Source organism: Hyperoodon ampullatus, assembly GCF_949752795.1.
Source record: "Hyperoodon ampullatus genome assembly, chromosome: 1".
Lineage (NCBI taxonomy): Eukaryota > Metazoa > Chordata > Mammalia > Artiodactyla > Ziphiidae > Hyperoodon > Hyperoodon ampullatus.
In genome coordinates, this window is record NC_136914.1 from 202,945,826 (window position 1) to 202,966,685 (window position 20,860).

At 43.3% G+C, this 20,860-nt stretch overlaps 1 protein-coding gene across 1 annotated transcript in view; it reads right to left on the reverse strand.

Annotated features, from left to right (window-relative positions):
- ARL3 (ARF like GTPase 3) overlaps positions 1–20,860 on the reverse strand; it is a gene marked incomplete at its 5' end in the record, with an annotated part of 33,725 nt that overhangs the window by 379 nt on the left and 12,486 nt on the right. The window contains 2 exons of the mRNA XM_079711950.1: positions 9,281–9,466; positions 11,063–11,113. Coding sequence (XP_079568076.1) covers positions 9,281–9,466; positions 11,063–11,113 — 237 coding nt within the window. The remainder of the gene's footprint in view (positions 1–9,280; positions 9,467–11,062; positions 11,114–20,860) is intronic.

The window sequence follows — 20,860 nt, forward strand, 5'->3', positions numbered from 1 at the left end:
ACCAGCGCAATGGAGCTTGCCTTCCCCAGGGGCCCACCTGGGTGACCAGGGACAGCGGCCTCCTGGGGAGGAGGAGGGAGGCCTCTGAGAGCGCAGGAGGGAGATGGGAGAGGGGATGTCCAGAGCCCGAACTTGAGATGGGCCCTCAGGAGCTCCCTCTGAAAAAATAAACACATCTGCCTGGATCCAAGGCCTGATTGAGGGGCTATCAGGACAGATTCCAGCCATTTTTGGCTTTTTCTAAAAGCTGACCTTTGCTAGGGCATTAAATTCAATAAGCCACCTTTCTGGTGCCCCGGTGTGTTTACAGTGTGACAGTGTACACTTGCGCTAAATTAAATTTCTTTTTGGAAAAACAAACCAACTGCAGTGCATGTTACTAGACACACACTGGGGCAATGTGCATTTATTTCTCTTCGTGCAGCACCAGGGAAGGTTTAAAGGGGCCTGGCCTGGTTCTTGCAGCTTTAAGCACTACCAAGCAGAGGGACTGGGGAGAAGGTTCCCTTAAATGCACAGCGACCTTGAAAGTGTCCTCTCTTAGAAGGCTGGAGAAGGACAGAGGTAAAAACCACACAATACCTACAGCCACTTGGCAGGTGGCATGATATCTCGTGGATGCCAGGCCCGCCAGAGATGACCTATTTCTCAATGCCCTTTGCAGCCATCCCTGAATGCTCACCCTTTCCCCAGAGTCTCTCTGACCCCCAGGGGTGTGCAGAGGTCTCAGAAGCCCAGAACAAAATCAAACGAGACTCCTGCAACGCAACGCATCCCTTTCCCCTGCATGTGTCACACGTGCACATCTCAGGGCATACATGACATTCAGAGCCCCACATTTCCTATGACCAGGGAGCTAGCTGTTGAACCTGAACAGCTGAGACAGCTTAAAGTAATAAACATCAGCTGACACCCTTGGCCATTAGGAGCATTAATCCCATAAACAATACATCACTTCAAAACAACCAGCAGGCATCCTATCTCCTGGCTAATCTGACCATAACCTGAATTACAGTGATTAAAACTCTGCCAGTTGCCATCAGAGCACTTGGGTGGGAGAATCAGATAATCTGATGGCTGTCCCAGAGCATACCTTAGGGCATGTGCCAGGAAGAGGCTGGCCACAGCTGAAGGCACAAAGGTGGACAGCACCTGGCAGCAGTGGGGATGAGGGTGGGGGAATGCCGAGGTGGGAGAAGGTGGACTCCGAATGCATCTCCGAATGCAACTGGGCCAGCTACTTACTCTGAAAAGCTGAGGCCAATTTTAAGACCATTTTATGAAAAGGAATAATTTAAAGAGAAGCATGTTTAATTTTAGGAGCTAATTGGTTTCCAGGGGAAAAAAAAAGATCACCTGCCAGGAGACAAAAAAGATTTTACAAATAAAAGAGGGATGAATAAGATAAGCATCTTCCCTTTGCATTCGAAGCTGAATAGCTCAGCACTTATGTAGCACTTTCCATCTTCAGGAACCCGCACAAACACCATCAAAGGTGCATACCTCAATATTTCCTCCTCTGTAGAGACTTGCAACATTTTATCAAATCATCTTCTCAGAGAAATCAAGAACAGTGTTCCCACACTATACGAATACCATTTTCCCTCTTGTTTTACGGCTGATTATAGAGGGGGGTGGGTTTCTTTTACTGCATGTAACTCAACATGAATGCGCTCAAAGAGATAGGAAAAATATTTACTCAGCTGCAGGAACCCAAAGCAGAACATGGAGGGTGAGGGGCAGTTTTCTCCAGGGTATCTGTTATGGAGGCAGAGGGGATTTAAATGGGGGAGCCCTGCCGAGGGGCAGTGTCCTCCAGACGTATGTGAGGGCCCGCGGTGACAAACCCTTCCAGCCACAGTCCTGCCAGCAGAGGGCGCTCAGAGGTCGGGCCCCACCAGCTGACCCGCTGGCCCTGGGGCACTGCAGCTGCACCTGCAACCTGGAGTGTGGGAAGCCGAGGAGACTTAAGCTGCTCTGGCTCGAGAAGGCCGCCCTGATCTGGTGTCTGGAGGCTGGGGATTGTGCCTTTCCTGTTATTACCTAGAGGAGAACCTGAGCTGGAGGTGGAGGTGTTGGGGAGGCAACAGTCAATGACGATGATAGCTCTTCAATAAAAATCAGGCACAAGCTGTGCCAGGGTGCCCACTGGCAAGGAAAGACTCCTGAGGGAAGGGTCCATGTCAGGCTGGCTTGAGGTGGTGTTTACAGAACTTAGCATGGTGGCTGGCCACACACTTAATTTATATCTTTTAAATTAATCGTGTAACAACACTGTGAAGTAGGTACTCATGGGTGAGGAAATGGGGGCACAGAAGAGTGCGTGACAGAGGCAGGCTGTGAACCCAGGCATCTGCTCTCGATGACCATTTCTCAATGACTGCGGGCAGCTGCTCGGGGAGGAGCTCTGCCTCAGGCTTGGAGAGAAGCTGGGGCTCATGCTCAAGTTGGCAGAGGGAGCAATTCCAGTTTTTTCTTTGTGATGACTTCCAGCTGAATACAGGGGCATGAGACAGAACAGCCCTACCCAAGCACCCTGCGTGGCTTTGCTGCAGCTCTGAAGGTGCCAGAGGTTGTTTCTGGCCACTCAGCTCTCAGGATTCCCGGGCTGCCAGGTATCAGCGCATGTGGAATCCTACGTGTTTACCTTGCTCCCCATGTATTAACTCTCCACAAGCCTGCCACCTCCAGCAGGATCTCTCTCTTTAGAGACAACATCATTGCAAGAGGAGGACCCTTCTGCTTCTCATGCTTAAATCAGCAGCCACGGCACTCTGGCCTTTATCTGGCAAGGCTTTGATTTTTTTAAAAACAGATGACTGGGGCTTCTGTGGTGGCGCAGTGGTTAAGAATCCGCCTGCCAATGCAGGGGACACGGGTTCGAGCCCTGGTCCGGGAAGATCCCACATGCCGCAGAGCAACTAAGCCCATTCGCCACAACTACTGGGCCAGTGTTCTAGAGCCCACGAGTCACAACTACTGAAGCCTGCACACCTAGAGCATGTGCTCCGCAACAAGAGAAGCCACTGCAGTGAGAAGCCTGCGCACCACAACCAAGAGTAGACCCCGCTCGCCGCAACTAGAGAAAGCCCGCACGCAGCAACGAAGACCCAATGCAGCCAAAAGTAAATAAATAAATTTATTTAAAAACCCCCAAAAAACAAAAAGATGACTGAGAAAAGGTGATCATTTACTTGAAGTAGGTTACTGCTCTGCCTCCAAAGAAGGAAATGAACTCATAGGTTCGTTTAATGGTTGAACCTTTATTGTCAAAAACTGGTTTGACCAAATTTCTGCGTACTGGATCTTCCTCACAGTGCTGACAATCCTATGGCATAAGTAGTCCTCCCTTTCATCCTCCACCGCACCTCTCCTGACCAACCTTGCTGAAACTGAATTTGAATTGATTGGCTTCAATTCAATACTAGAGGCTATGGAGAGACACTGAACCTCAAATACTGAGCTTTGTTTGGCCTTCTGGAGAGGAAATAAATGTTACCATGTCATGATATTATTCCCTACTAACTGCTGGGAAAAATATAAGACGGCCCCTAACCATATGGGTGAAAACCTACTGATCACAGATCTCTCCGTTTCGGGATTAAAGGCATGATGCCCTTTCTATGGGAAGAGTGGTCTCTGACTGCACTCCTCTTTTTTTTTTTTAACATCTTTACTGGAGTATAATTGCTTTACAGTGGTGTGTTAGTTTCTGCTGTATAACAAAGTGAATCAGCTATACATATACATATATCCCCATATGTCCTCTTGCGTCTCCCTCCCACCCTCCCTATCCCACCCCTCTAGGTGGTCACAAAGCACGAGCTGATCTCTCTGTGCTATGCGGCTGCTTCCCAGTAGCTAGCTATTTTACATTTGGTAGTGTATGTATGTCAATGACACTCTCTCACTTCGTCCCAGCTTACCCTTTCCCCTCCCCGTGTCCTCAAGTCCATTCTCCACATCTCTGTCTTTATTCCTGTCCTGCCCCTAGGTTCTTCAGAACAATTTTTTTTTTTTTTAGATTCCATATATATGTGTTAGCATACGGTATTTGTTTTTCTCTTTCTGACTTACTTCACTCTGTATGACAGACTCTGGGTCCATCCACCTCACTGCACTCCTCTTAATTTGATCTCTCTGCAATGCATCCATCACTGCTTGATGGTTGGAACTGAGCAGTGGCAGCCATGGTTGGGTGGGCCTGGTTTTTAATGCCATGAGGACTACACGGTCACATCAGTAATTGCTTTAAGACGATGGAGCTCAGACCCTTGCTGAGCAATGCAGCCTATCCCATTGTGCCACTGGGCCCCCAGGGTCAAGGAGCAGCTGGAAGCAGCATACATAAAATATTGCTTGCTATTAATACTTTTTCTGGTGACAAAGGGCACTGCACCAGAGAGGGAGCAGAATCGCATGTCCCAAGCTTGCTTCCTTAGTCTACAGAGAGATCTGAAAATTTAAAAATAAACCTGAGGTCTGACTTGCAGATAAGCAGTTCCATACACACTGGGAGTTGAAAATAACTGATTCAGGCCTAGAAAGAAGTTGTAAATGTCATTTAAAAAATACATTGAAATTCTGTTGGCATATTAAGGGAAAGGTCCCCTGGATCAAGGAAAAAGAAACAAAAACAAGAACCTGGGCTAGTGAATGTTTACTGTTCACCTGCAAGGCACTCTGAAGGACAGCTCACACGTCAGGGCTCAGACTGCTAGAGGCCCTTTCTGTGTAGGTGAGACCTCTGTGAGCCGGATCATGGATCCTGCTTGGTGAAGGAAGACAAGGAATGTGGAAGCTATGTGAAAAGAAGGTATGAGCATGAGGTAGGAGCATGGAGAGCGATACCCAGGAGAACCTTCTGCTAGCTCAAAGCTACTGGTGTAGGCATGTCTCTGTTATGACTAAGGTTAGAGACTAGGTTGAAACTGCTGATCTCTGCTTTGAAAGGAAATTCCAATGCAGTATAATTTTAATTAAAGACACACACACACACACACACACACACACACACAAAATATTCTAGGGAGGAAATGTCTTCAAGCACCTGAAACTACAACAGCCAAGGAACGCTGTGGTTTGGGGTTCACATTCAGGTCTGCAGGTGGAAGAGGGATTGATTTCTCTATATCTTTCTCTGGCTCTAAGCCAGATCTTTGTTCACTATTTTCCAGACGCCCAGGGAAAAGAAGAGAAGAGTCCCAGGCTGGATGTTGAGCACTAGGAGAGGCCCTAGCAACCCTGGCCTAGCCCCAGGGTGCAGAGGGAGGCCGCTCCATGTCAGCAAGGCAGTCTGCCTGCAGGGGCTGCAGGTTTTCCCTCCCAAACATTGTTTAGTTTCTCCTCTTTCTGCCTTCATCTACTTGACATAACTGGGTCTCCTCTGATCACTCCTCTGGACTATGGGGCTCTCCACAGCCCAGAGTTTCCAAGATTGATGTTCTCCTTCAGCTTTTAGTGCCGTTTACCTATGCTCTGCTCTTGATAGTTTCCCATGAAAACTTGCTTTAATTACATGATGGGCTGCTTCCTCATCACCATTAGTCAGGCAAAGAAAGACCTGTTCCAGACTCTTTTGAAGCCCTCAAAAGCCAATTTCCACACCCAGAGCAAGGGATTGCCTGTCCTTGTAAAGACTGCATGTATTTGCCATCAGAATATCAGGTAGAACAAGAACGTGAAATCCACCCCAGGAATCACTAACTTCCATAATGTCAAATCATATGTTTAAGCTACTTGGCTAAGGAGAAGTGATCTCCCTGTCCGACTACTCCAGAGGGCATAGCTCCCCACCTAGTGGATCTGTTCCCTTGACTCACCCACTGGATGGTTATTTATCAGCAGAGGACAGGTCTCTCAAATGCATTTTGATTAAACACACACACAAACACAATGTAAATAGAGACACTGTTTTTAAACATCTGAAACAGTAACAGAAATTCCAGGTCTTTTTTTTAACCTTTGTACATTTTCTTTCAGGGTCATTAGTGCTGTGGTGCCAGATACTTGACCCACTTCACATCTGATCATTTTAGCAGCTCTGCCCATTACTGACCAGCTTTCAGGGGGTAGTGGGTGGGGAGGGTGGAATGGGAGGATGAAATAGGAATTTAGGGAATTTCAGTAAATTTTTACACAGAATCTCTGAAAGTGACATTTTTCTAGTGAAGTCTTTCATTTTTAGGAATAGTTAAAGCCTTAATTAACAAGAATCTTTAAGAGGTCTGCTCCTGAACTAAGCAATGCAGGGAAAGAATTCCACCTAAGTGACTCTTTTTAAAATGAAAACCAAGAAACTGGCTGAGTGGACAAGAGCTTAGGTCAAAGGTATTACCTGAGAGGGACATGGTCAATCAGTGCCTCACAATGAAAAGTGTTTCCACGACCTTTCTCCAGTCCTCAAAGGTTACCATTAAAGGACAACAGACAGCAGACTCCCTTCTTAATTAACATTTTTATTAAATAACCCGTTTCAAATAATGGTTAAATTCTCTAAATTTATATCATTCTATTAACCATAATCTAATCTCATTAACCTTGAAATCCCAGTCTTAACTACCCAATTCTACACACCATGGTACTATCTACTAAACTAATTAAGTGACCTTCAAACTATTTCTTCTCCATATAAAATCATGATTTTTCTTGCTCACAGTTCTTTACTGGATCTCTCATGATATCATTTCCTGTGAACCTGGCTGCTGAGGTCCCTGATCTGGGAAGAACTTTCTAACAAGATCAAACCATACAGGACTGTCTCACTTGATTCCTGCCTGCTCCCACCCTCTGTCTGTCTGGTAGCTCACAGCCTCTTTTTTGGCCCAAAGATGCTGTGATTTAAAGGGAACTTCATTTCTATGGCAGCTCAACAGCTGGCAACAAGGAGTCTGTCCTTGTCATCTCTGCGTGGCCTGGCCGAGCGGGAGGGGTGGGGACTGGAAAGACAATGACCAGAGCTCCCTCCCAACTCCACCTCCTCTGAGGACGCACCCTTGACGTGAATGCCATTCCTCTAAAGAGATGACCCCAGTCCCTCCTTTTTATATCCCTAAGGCTGGCTGAAGAAACAAGAGCCTCACTGTTAATTCCAGCTTTGCTTTTTCTTCCTTTCGACACTCTGGCCAGGAGTGAAAAAAGATCCTAGAGCTGTCAATTCCTACTTTCTTAGGAGTATGCATACAGAATGCATTTCTTTTCTTTTTTTTTTTTAATGATTTGATTTGCTTTTTCAAAAAAATCTTTTGGCTGTGCCACGTGGCATGTGGGATCCTAGCTCCCGACCAGGGATTGAACCAGCACCCCTTGCATTGGAAGCGCAGAGTCCCAACCACTGGACCGCCAGGGAAGTCCCTGCATTTATTTTCTTAAGGCCCCACCTTTAGAGTCCCCAAACTCAAGATGTTCTCTATTTTCTCTATTTGGGTTCTAAGCCATTTAGAGAGGCGGAGTCCTCTTGCTGAGGTGGGTTTTGTACGAACACAAGAAAGCTACTCTCTTTTCCTGGGCCTCATCCTCACCAAAATAACCTGAGGCCCCATGAGTACCATCTTTGGCACAACTGAGGGAAATACCTTAGGCAGAACTTGATTTTTGTTTAAAAGTGAGAAGCTAAATAAAATGATCAGAGTTTACCTACTCAAAAACATTCTGGGTTGTAACATACTTGTTGGACCAGCTGAAAATCGCCCAGTTAATTCAAAACCTGGTAAGATATACATAATCACATAAGTGATTGCAATTTTATAGAGGAGATCTGAGAAGAATAAAACTATTAATGGTAGTTAGTTTCTTTCTTGAGCGGGATTAGGGGAAATGAAAGAACTTTTTAGTTTTTAATTTTATGTATTACTTTGATATGATTAAAATGAGAATATATTGCTTTATAACCACATTCTAGGAAAGAAAAAAGGAAATACTTAACACCTGCCCCCTCCCTAAACCTACACCTCACAGAGACTTGCAGGGCCCCAGCTTCCCTTTTGGGGACACAGCCGAGGTAATCTCTGGCTACTTGGGGGCCTGCACGACACACATACGTGCACCAAGAGCTTCTGAGGGGCAGGTATCAAGGAGTCTGGAGCAGGGGCACTTGTTCCGTGCTGACTGGTCTGCCCTCAGATCAGAGGCCAAGCACAGAAGGGGCCCTGGCTCTTTGTGTAACAAAGAGGGGAAATATCAGGCAGCAAATAGTTGGAACAGGTGAGATAATTCTAGGAAGTGATTATTTGCTTGAGATAAAAGTGGTCAGGCAGTTTTAAGACAAATCAGTGTCAAATGTCTGAGAGAGGGGGAGAAGAATATTAGAAGGGAAATGGAAAGAGGCTGCCGGACTATGATGGAGAATCAAATCTCGGGCTCATCCCCCAACACACCAGGTTCACAGAAAAGCAAACTGGTCGTGCCACCAGAGACACATGTCCTACGGCAATGAGGGGAGATGCCATTTTTCTAGATGCTGTTGATCTCTAAAGCATCTTAGAGCAGTGCTGTCTGGCTCTCACAGCACTGGGTCACCTCCCTGGCAGGTACACCAGATGTTGAAAATGAGGCGTGTAGAGCACGCTGGGGGCTTCAGAATCAAGAAGTGGTCCTAGGGGGCTGACCCCAAGGGTCAACTGGTTTGAGGCTGCTTGGTAGGAAACATCAGAGCTGAAACTGTTGATCATTCTTTGAGCTTTCAGGTGTCTGGATTACAATCGTTTTCTGCCCTAAATTAAGATCAAATGAGGGGGAGCTGCTCTTCAGTACACAGTTCCTCAGCGTAAAGCCTAAGGCTTTCGGTCGGCAGAAGCTTCTCCATGGGAAACCAACCTGAAGGAGCATGAAACAGGCCCCAACCCTGACAGCAGTGGAGACAGCCGACAGAAAAGACAAAACACTTCTAGGATAACTAGTGTGTTGTTGATGGCTCTGTTACCTTGGGAGTACAAGTATTTAGCATCTGTAATACAAGATGCAACACAAACCCCGCAACCCAATCACCAAAGAATCCTAGAGTCGGAAAGCATTTTTGAATTCTTCCATTCCGAACCTCCTCCCCAGTGGGGTAGCTTGTCACTCGTGGGGGCTTTCTTGGAACAGTTAGTGATATCGGATTGGTTGTTAAGTAGAAAAGAATCAAACTCCTCCAGGCCTTTCACATCCTGGAATGGTTCATCAGCCCATCAAAGGCTATTTGTTTCATATCTTTTTCTATCTAGATCCGCCCAACCAATGAGACAGGCTACCTCGGTTGGCTGCCGTGTTGCCAGGTGACCGAGCCCTCCAGTAACCTCACCTGAACGCCCTCTCCCGTGAGAGCCGAGCAAGACTGGATCTGCCAGACTCGGTCGCGGATGGTGTGCAGGTTCAGTCCTTCTGCAATTTCAGAGGCTGGGGCTGCTGTGAGCAGATCCTGCTTATTAGCAAAGATGAGCACTGGCACACAACTTAGCTTTTCTTCTTCCAGTAATTCAGCTAGTTCCTGGATCATTTTGGGAATATATGGGGAGGGGAGGATGAAATCTATGATATTTAACCATGCATTTCTAATCAGAAATAAATAAGTTAAGCTGATCAACAAGCAACTTTCAAGGGCAGTGGTTCTCAAACTTAAGCCTGTGGAAGAATCCCCTGGCAAATTCCTGGGCCTGCCCCAGAGATGCTGACTTTGGAAAGTCTAAGCCAGGGTCCAGGGATTTGCATTTTTAACAAGTTCCCCAGGTGGTTCTTTTATAGGGGATTCATAAATCATACTTTGAGAAATACTGTTCAAGAGAGAACACAAATTGTGGTTAGACATTTAAAACTTACCCGACGTTACTATCTGCAAGTAACTTTCAATGCATAGATACACATACATATACACATATACATACATATATATGTATGTATATGTACATATACATATATATTGTAAAATATGAACTAAAAATGACAATTGCTTTAGAGACTATAATTCTGTTTCATCAATCTCTGTCTCCAAAACATGCATGCATGTGCATTGCACTTCATTAAGCCCACATCCTAAGGTAACTGCATTAGTCCATCTGGCAAGGTCTCTAATTTTTAGGGTACTGGTTGGGATCTAAACTGTATGTTGATTCTGCCTGCAATAAGTACAGGAGAAGGTATATACTTAGCTAAATGCCAGGATCCACCTCTTCCCCACTCAACCCACATTTTAGCTACTTAAGACACTTGGGCTGTCAAAGAGAACTGGATGGTTCAAGAGGCAGATCTCCATCTGACACCCTTCACTTCCAAACTCATGTTTAGCATTGCTTCACTTGAGTGAAGTCTAGAAATCATCAAGGTATAGAAGGGAGAGGGGCTGTCTCCAGGAGTCTGGAGAGTTCTCAAACTCATTTCCAGGGAAAAGGAACTTAAACATGGGGACTGCTACCTTTGGAAGGCCATGTGCAGTAGCTCAGGACACAGGCCAAGGACTCCGCAATAAAATGTAAAGGTGCTTCTCCAAAGAGGTCCATGATACTACTCACTTCTTATCAGTGCACTCAGTCTGGGTAAAATGGTCTATGCCCACTGCTTCTCTATTTAAAATTGCATACACGGATTGCATCGTGTAATCATGTTGACATGCACTCTGCATTTGAAGTCATATTTGGGTTCAAAGTATACCTATCTCTTTGCTTGGCAAGAAGAGCAGCTTAGTCTTGGCTTGCACATTTCTTCCCATACCTTCTAATTTGTCCAAGTTACCCTTGGATCAATTAAGTTGGCATTGAAAAATGTACACAGAAATGTTAAGTGAATTGTTCCTCAGGTTCATTTCTATGTGGCCTGGGAAGAGCTTTTGGGCATGCTGGTAAGTTCCATTTGCTTATATCTTATTTATTTAATTTGATTAAAACGAAAAGGCTTTAAACGAAAAATTGTTTAAAGAATTCTCAACTAATTTCTTTTTAGGCAAGTGGTATTTTGCCTGCTTGCCAGAATGACTGTTTTGTTTAAACTGCAAAGGTTAAACAAAAATACTTCCCTCACTCTTATACATTGACAAAGTAGATTAATGAATACCCAATTATTTGGGAAATATCTCAACAGAACAATTTTTTACCTGACCCGTCTCTTCAAATCTTTTTCTGTCTGCGCTGTCAATTACATATATCTGTAAAGTAAAAGAAGAAGGCTACTTCAATAAGCAAATATGGAAACAGACAGGGCAACTTCTAGGGAAGAAGCAGATGATTCCCAATCAGCAGATTTTCACATTAGCGCAGCATCCTGAAACTGAGCTGGTAATCCTTATCTACGGATGCAAAATAAACTAAGTAATTAATTAAATGGAGAGGCCCAGAAAATACCTCCAGCAAAGCTCCAAAGTAGGAAGTCAGGAGAGCCAAGCAGGATAAAAATAGATATATTTAACAGGCATTCATCGAACATTCTTACTAGATTTACCCTATTAATCCTCGTTATCACTCTGTGAGTTAGATTTCATTTTTATCCCATTTTATACATAAATAAACATAAGCCCAAAGAAGTTAAGTAATTTACCCAAGTTACGTTTGGTACATGACAAAATGGGGATTCAAACTCAGGCATACCTGACAGTAAAGTCCCTAGTTGCTCTTAAGCACTCTGCTATACTGTGTCCCAAATTGTCAGGAAGGGATAGTGTTTTGAGGCATTTACAAATCCTATAGACCTCGAACATCATCATTCTGAAAGAACCATTTTCAGTATTAACTGTATGCTGTCTTCAGGTGCTGGGAGGTTAAGATCAAGTACTGGAAATAGCAGGGGCACAGGCTTTGCCAGAGTAAGAGAAGTTTTGAGATTTATCATAAATTACAAATCCCAAGCTTTCTTTCCCATCACTGAATTTTATTTATTGTATAAATAACATCCTATAACAATGATAAGGGAAATTAGATAAGACCAAAGAAGAAAGAAAAATCACCTATAGTTACAGAACCCAAGCACATTAATTATTTTCATTTCCTATGAATGTTCCCTTCTAATTCTTCTTCATATGGAAATTTAAAAAGAAAATCAGAGGACTTCCCTGGTGGCACAGTGGTTAAGAATCCGCCTGCCAATGCAGGGGACATGGGTTTGAGCCCTGGTCCGGGAAGATCCCACATACCACGGAGCAACTAAGCCTGTGCACCACAACTACTGAGCCTGTGCTCTAGAGCCCACGTGCCACAACTACTGAAGCCTGCGAGCCTAGAGCCTGTGCTCTGCAACAAGAGAAGCCACCGCAATGAGAGGCCCACACACCGCAACGGAGAGTGGTCCCAGCTCGCCGCAACCAGAGAAAGCCCATGTGCAGCAACAAATACCCAATGCAGCCAAAAATAAATAATTAAAAAAAAAAAAAAGAAAACCAGAGATCTCATTTTGTAGTCATTAAAAAAAAATCATCAGTGTATTAAATGTTCTCCCAGTTGCTAATCTTAAAAATTATCAAAACTTCAAACTTTCTTTAAAGAAATTAGAATTGTTATTAAACTAACGGTATAATGGAAACGCTCTTTTAAAAGAACATATCATTGAAAAACAACAATGAGAAACGATCTTGAATTCCCACCTTTACGTGCCTTAAAATTCTGTTCTACTCTGAAAACTTGCTCTCTTTTGAAAGGAAAACAAAAAACAACAATTAAAATTCCTTTGCTTAAGTTAATGCACTCTCATTTAGAGTCACTAGTGCTGGGACTTCCCTGGAGGTCCAGTGGTTAAGACTCGGCGCTTCGTCGGCCCGGGGCAGGGGGCAGGGGGCACGGGTTCGATCCCTGGTCGGGAACTAAGATACCGCATGCCACGCAGCACGGCCAAAAAAATAAAATAAAATAAAAAAATTTAGAGTCACTAGTGCTAAATATTATACCAGGGACCAAGTCCAGCCTTTCCTCACCTGTGTTTCCTTCATGGAGAATCATAGGAGAAAGGATGCATGTGTTTGGTCTCAGTATTTTTTTGTGGCCTTATTATTGTTATTGTTAATATTACTCTGACTCAATGTCAATGCACACCACAGAGACACAAAATTCGATACTGTCTGATAAGTCAGAACATGGTGGTAGCTTAGTTTTCCACTGGTGGGTCTCGCATTATATAGTAGCAGGCATAGTATAAACACAGATGTAGAAAGAAGGAATGCAATGGAAGAGTGAACCTGAATACCAAGGACGGGATTAGAACTATTTGGTAGTCTATAGTGGATTAGGATGACCTTCACTCAGGCAAGAGTGGGAGATGATGTGAGGGAGGGGAGAAGGGTCAGGTGATCCCTGGGAGGGTATTCTGGGCTCAGATTACAAAGCAGGAAAAAATGTGCTTGGGAGCAAAGGGTATGAGTGAGAAGGTAAATGTAGAAGAGGCTGAGACAAGGCTGAGAATACAATTAAAGATAAAGTTAATGGGAATTGCCTGGCAGTCCAGTGGTTAGGACTCGGCACTTTCACTGCCGGGTCCCGGGTTCAATCCCTGGTCGGGGAACTAGGATCCCATAAGCTGCGTGGCGCAGTCAAAATTAAAAGAAAAAGATACAGTTAAGAAATTGGTGTTTGATATGATGAAAAACAAACAGGTGGGAGAGAATAATTAGGAATGGAAAGATAGTTTTAATAGTAGACAAGAAAGATGATGATTGAAATACCAAAGAATCCAGAGGCTGAAAGTCAATTAAGAAAGTTTTAACTTTTACTTTAATTACTTGCTAAATTACTTGCTACTTATTGCTTTGACATTAAATTTCACAAGGAACATTTTCATTAAAAGAGTCAAAAGGGGGCTTTTCCTAAACTGTACATAAATTCTTCCTATCATTTAGTATTTTTCTCACATAACTTTTATAGAATTTGAAAAGTATTGTACAGTAATTCCAGGAGGAAGGATATAAAACAACTGCCCCATTTATTAAAAGGGCCAAGTGAAAAAGTCCTAAGCACAAACCAGTCTCCAGTGATCCCACAAATCTGTTTTTCTATGGTGGCACATGATTCTCCTGGTTACCCCCTCCCCAGCGCTGCCCAGTTTTTTCCTGCAAGTATCTGTTTGCTTGAGGTCAATAGCTAAGGATAAGGATAGCCTCTTTTTCTTCCTTTCTTTTTCTTGTTAATAACATAGGTGTTAATCTAGTCATGCAAAAACCATTTTTTTAACTTTATTTTAATTTTTTAAAATTAATTTTTATTGGAGTACAGTTGCTTTACAATGTTGTGTTAGTTTCTACTGTACAGGAAAGTGAATCAGCTATACGTATACATATATCCCCTCTTTTTTTGGATTTCCTTCCTATTTAGGTCACCACAGAGCACTGAGTTCCCTGAGCTACAGAGTAGGTTCTCATTAGGTATCTATTTTATACATAGTATCAATAGTGTATATATGTCAATCCCAGTCTCCCAATTCATCCCACCCCCGCCCCTTCCCCCCTTGGTGTAACTTTTAATTTTATATTGGAGTATAGTTGATTAACAATGTTGTGTTAGTTTCAGGTGTACAGCAAAGTGATTCAGTTATACATATACATGTATCTATTCTTTTTCAAATTATTTTCCCATTTAGGTTGCTACATAATACTGAGCAAAAAAATGAATCCAAAAACAGATTATCAAATAAAAAATACTCAGAAAGTATTAAAGAAAGTTAAATATAGTGCTTTTCACTGGTCTTAAAACACTATGGATCTTCAAAAATTAAGTTTCATAAACCTATTCTAAAATAAACTTATAATCCATGGCACTCAGAATGAGAATGATGCTTTAAGCGGAGCCAATTCACACCTTCATTGGCAACTGCTTGGAAATTTTTATTTGGTTGTGGGAGGAAGACCTAGAGAAAAAGATTTTTTCTGGATGGAAGTTCAGCCATATTTTGGATTATCCAGAGACTGATTATCCACCATGTGAATGGAAGGCTCTTTGTTTCTCCTCTTGCTTCTGGTCCTCCTCCCTCCTGCTGCCACCTTTTGGCCATTTTATTGCTCTTAAGTATTTCTCCACCAGAGGGGTAGACGGAGACAGAAGAGATGACACTAAAAAGTGTGGCTTTTTATTGATAGCTTGAGCAGAAGTCTTAAGAGGAGGGTGAAACTGACTAATAAGTTTTCTGGATAACCTGTTTTCAGTTATTTGTGCTCTAGTAGTACTGATGCTCAAGTGTGAGTGATGTTATGGAGATAATACAAGAGATGGTTGTTTGAGCTCTATCTCACTGGATGTCCTTTGGATACAGAAATGATGGCAAATTACCTTAAATTATGTTGTGTTTAAACACAAAACTAATAATGATAAAGTAAATGGAGTTTGGTATTAATATTAATATATACCTTGAAAAAAATGATGTGTTTTTATCTATCAAAAGGCTGTTATTTCCTGGCACAAGAGAAATGGAAGACATCCTATCCCCTCCCTTCTATCATATCTCAGGATTAATTTCTTAGTCACTTCCCCCAAATTAATAAAGCTGAAGTCATGTTCTCTGTGTCATCATCCCTGAGAATAACTGCACTTTTAGGAGTTGCTCTGATTCTTTCAAACCTCTAGAGAAACATATAATTTAAAGTGGGGGTTGGTACTCTTTTTCTGTAAGGGGTCAGGTGGTAAATATTTTAGGTTTTGTGGCCCATACAATCTCTTTCACAGCTATTGAACTTTGCTCCTGTAGTGCATAAGCAACCATAAAAAAAATACATAAACAAATGGACGTGGCTGTGTTCCAACAGAACTCTATTTACGGACACTGAAATTTGAATTTCATATAATTTTCATGTGTCATGAAATCTTATTCTTCTTTTGATTTTTTGTTCAACCATTTAAAAATGTCAAAACCATTCTTAGCTCACGAGACACAATAACAGGAGGCAGGCTGGATCAGTTTGTCGACACCTGCTCTAAAGCAAGACTGTATTTTGGCACTCTAGAGAGAACTGAAAAGAATTAACCAGGCAACGAAATGCATCAAGCCTCAACCCTGCTCTTCGAGGCAGCGTGGAGTCTAGTGTAATAGGTCTTTTCAACCAACAGTGGAAGACTATTAAATACAGGCAAACTAATGTAACCCATCCACCACTGTCAGTCCAAGCTGCTACAAAACGGGCAGATAGGGCTAAGAGCCCCAAAGCCTTAGAATCTAACCCTGGGGACTCAGCTGCTCCTCAAGACTTGTTTAATCTCAAATAGCACTGGAAAGTAAAAAAAGGTTTGACTCAATCCAAAATATTGTCTGATACTGGCAGCATAATATAGCTGGAGAAAGCTCCTCTAGGGTTACTGTGAACTTATTTTTGCTGGATTGTCCAATAATTCCTAGGTGCTCTCAGCTAATGGGAAGTGTGGAATCCAGGGTCATATTACAACTACCTTGCAGTCTACCCTCAAGATGTTAGAGCTTATGATTTAAAATTACCCTGATCTGTAGACCAGAAAGTTTCTGAGACCTCCTCATGGAGCCTTAAGGCATTAATGTCCTTATATACAGCTCTTTTTAAAGCAATTTATTTATTTATTTATTTTGGCTGTGCTGGGTCTTAGTTGCGGCACACGGGATCTTCACTGTGGCATGCGGGATCTTTTTTAGTTGCCGCATGTGGACTTCTTAGTTGTGGCATGCGAACTCTTAGCAGCGGCATGCATGTGGGATCTAGTTCCCCGACCAGGGATTGAACCCAGGCCCCCTGCATTGCAAGTGTGGAGTCTTACCCACTGGACCACCAGGGAAGTCCCTATAGAGTCCTTATTTGGACATTTCTTTCAAAGTACCTAATCCAGTAGATGAACAGATAGAACTGTGATTTCTCTCAATTGCCTGCTTTTTCCCAACTCTTGACTCAAAACGTAAAGGAGAATCTATAGCCTTTTCTTCCCCCAGTTTTATTGTGATATAATTGACATACAGCACTGTTTAAGGTGTATAGCATAATGATTTGGCTTGACTCTATAGCTTTTGTATATTAGCCTTATAGCCTGCAAATTTGCTGTAATCACTTATTAGTTCCAGGACTTTCCTTGTTGATTTTTGGGATTTGAAAGACTTTTTTCTTTTGCAGTACACGGGCCTCACACTGTTGTGGCCTCTTCCGTGGCGGAGCACATGCTCCAGACGTGCAGGCTCAGCGGCCATGGCTCACGGGCCCAGCCACTCCGCGGCATGTGGGATCCTCCCGGACCGGGGCACGAACCCATGTCCCCGACATCGGCAGGCGGACTCTCAACCACTGCGCCACCAGGGAAGCCCTTGAAAGACTTTTAATGTTCAGTTTTTCTAACACATAGTTTCATACAATTTAGAGACTCATCTCTACATTTCAAGTATTCGTGAGTGAAATGATATGATGGCTTGGATTTGCTTTAAAATACTCAAAAAAAAAAAAGTAGTGGTAGGGGAGATGAAACAAGATTGCCAAAGCTGAAATTAAGGAAGCCAGATGATGGATAGGTATCTAGGGTTTCATTAAGCTATTTTTTTGACCTCTACGTAAATTTGAAAATTTCTAAAATTATATTTCAAAACCAGACACATTATTTGAGATTATAGAAGAAATTTCTATATTAAAGGGAAAAATTTTCTTTTTTCCCAACATTTCTCTTCTGTTCTCCTGGAAGGTATATAATATATTTTGGAAGAATAACTGGTTGAATAGATGGATAAATGGATGGATGCATGTGTCTCATCTTTTTGTTCTCATCCATTTAAACCTTCAACCTGGCACAAGGAATATACTGGAACTTACCTTCACCATGGGCCAGAAATATCATGAGCCCATGTGACGACCATCTCAGTACCTCACATGTGTTTATTGATTTGATGATAGTACAATTTTATATTTTGATATTATTCCCCATTTAAGAATCATGATAAATAAATTCACTACTTCTCATAAACCCTCTGTGAAGTAGATGTTCCACCCAGTTCATAGAATTAATAAGCCTCTGGAGTTGACCACAATGATACAGAATCACAGAACCTTAGAGTTGGAAGGGAATTTAGAAGTTATAGAACGCCACATTCTACCTAATGCTGGAATCCATCTATAACAATTATCCATTTCATTTATTTGGTACTTTTCTAAGCACTGGGGATACAACAGTTAAAAAAAAAGAAAAGAAAAGAAAAGTTCTTGTATTCATGTAGCTTACATTACAGTGGGGGACAAAGGTAATAAATAAAAATATGTCTGAGGTGAGGGACTACACCATGAGAATATCTAAGGAAAAAGAATTCTAGGGCTTCCCTGGTGGCGCAGTGGTTGAGAGTCCACCTGCCGATGCGGGGGACACGGGTTCGTGCCCCGGTCCGGGAAGATCCCACGTGCCGTGGAGCGGCTGGGCCCGTGAGCCATGGCCGCTGAGCCTGCGCATCCGGAGCCTGTGCTCCACAACAGGAGAGGCCGCAGTAGTGAGAAGCCCACGTACTGCACAAAAAAAAAAAAAAAAAAAAAAAAGAATTCTAGCATTGTAAATAGTGATGACAAAGACCCGGAGGTGGGAGCATGCCTGTGTTCCAGGAATGGCAAGGAGGCCAGTGTGACTGGCACCAGGTGAGAAGGGCTTGGAAGAGGAGTCAGCAGGTAGGGGGCTTCGTGGACCACTGTAAGAACCTTGGCTTTAACTCTGAGCTGGGAAGCTTATGTTTTAATAGGATCAATATAGCTATAATGTTGAGGAGAGACTTAAGGGAGGCAATGCAGAAGTTAGGAGGCTAGTTAGAATGATACTGCAATAATCAATGCACCGGGGGCTTCCCTGGTGGTGCAGTGGTTAAGAATCTGCCTGCCAATGCAGGGGACACGGGTTCGAGCCCTGGTCCAGGAAGATCCCACATGCTGCGGAGCAACTAAGCCCGTGCGCCACAACTGCTGAGCCTGCACTCTAGAGCCTGCAAACCACAACCACTGAGCCCACATGCCACAACTACTGAAGCCCATGCGCAGAGTCTGTGCTCCGCAACAAGAGAAGCCACCGCAATGAGAAGCCCGTGTAGCCCCCGCCCGCTGCAACTAGAGAAAGCCCGTGTGCAGCAATGAAGACCCAATGCAGCCAAATAAATAAATAAATAAATAAAAACAATAAATAAATTAAAAAAAATCAATGCACGGTAGCAGTGGCGATGGAGAGAAGTGGGCAGATTCTAGAAATATTTTGAACGTAGAATTGACAGGATTGGCTGATGGAGAAGATGTGGGGAGTGAAAAGGAGCCCAGGATGAGTCCAGTGCTTCTGGATGAATGGGACTGTCATTTACTGAGAAGACTGGAGAAGAAGATTTGGGCAGGGGTGGATGAAGATAGGAATTCGGTTTTGGACATGTTGAGGTTGAGGGGACTTACTAGCCACTGGTGTTCAGGTGTCAAATAGGCAGCTGGCTGTATATGAAACTGAGTTCTAGGTTGGAGGTAACAGTTTGGGATTCACCGGCATGTAGGTGGTGATTAACGCCTTGAAATTGGATGAGGTCATCTAAGCAGCGACTTAAGAGAAAAAAAGCACAGGCCTGAACTCTGGGGCACTCCAACATTTGGAGGTTGGGCGATAAGGAAAAAATAGCAATGGAGATTGAGGAGGAGTAGCCAGTGAGACAGGAGGAAAACCAAGATAGAATGGAATTCTGGAAGCCAAGGAAAGACAATGTTTCAAGGACAGCATGACCAACTCTGTTAAATGTGCTGACAGGTCAAGTGAGATGAGTAATGAAACCTGAACATGGGACTCAGCACCGTGGATTCTCGGTGAGCCTGAATGGAGGGTTCCGAGTGCCTGCGGGGACAGGAAGTGAAGACAGAGAGCACAGAAAATTCTTTTAAGGAGTTGTAAAGAGAGGCTGAGGAATGGGACAGTATCTAGAGGAGGATGTGCAGGAAGCCAAGAGTTCTTTGTTTTAAACAAGAGCAACTACAGGATGTGTGCATGCTGATAGGAGTGAGCAGGTAGAAAGAGACACCTAGGAAGCAGCAGCAGAGAGGGAAGCTGTCTGAGATGCAAGGTGAGTTCTACTGGCAATGAAGACATTGACGTGTTTTTGCAGCTTACTGTCTGTGGTCATAGTTAAAGTAAATTCAAACTTTCAGTTAGAGGTTAACGGAAATATTATGCAACATTTTTTCCTATCCAAGTTCATGAAAGGCCCTGGTTTTACGGTACGACCATGAGTGAGTGGCTGAGGTGGGGTGGATGGCAAGCTCGCTGGAAGGGAGGTGAAGGAGCTGAGAGGCCGAGGGATTGGAGAAATCATGCACCTGGAGAGTAAAATCTCCAAGAATCCTAAAACAGTAGTCCTAGAGAACTTGGCAGTGAGCTGGGAGCTCAAGTCTCAGCCTCTGCTTGCGTGAATGCTGCCTGAGCCAGGAATCCCAGTGCAGAAGGAATCCCAGAAGCCTGAGGCGGCTTCTTCTACTTCTGGACAGTTACGATTATAGGAAACTTCTTCCTTATTCTGAGTTAAACCCTAATACTCCCCAAACTGCTCCTTGCCTGGTCCCCTAGAACTATTCACAATGAAGCCAATCTCTCAGACTTAAGATAGTTCCTGAAGCAACTAGAGACAGTTCCAAGAATTTTCTCTTCCAGGAAGGACATCGTCAGGTCTTTCAACCATTTCTCATACATCATGGTTTCCAGGACCTTCACTATCTTGGTTGCTCTCTTTGGAATATACCTGATTCGTTGATTTCCTTAGGTTGATGGAGTCAATGGCACAATCTTCTGACTTCTGCTGTTCAAATCACTATGGTAATTAATAAACACTTTATTTGCCAAGGTGGGTGTGGGCACAACATTGTTACTGAGCAACAGAAAAACAACTTATATAAATTACACAAAGCTCCATAATCTGTCGGCTAGCTCTAAACTCATAGTGATGAAGAGCAATGTTACAGCAATGGAATTATTGACAAGAAAGACAATTA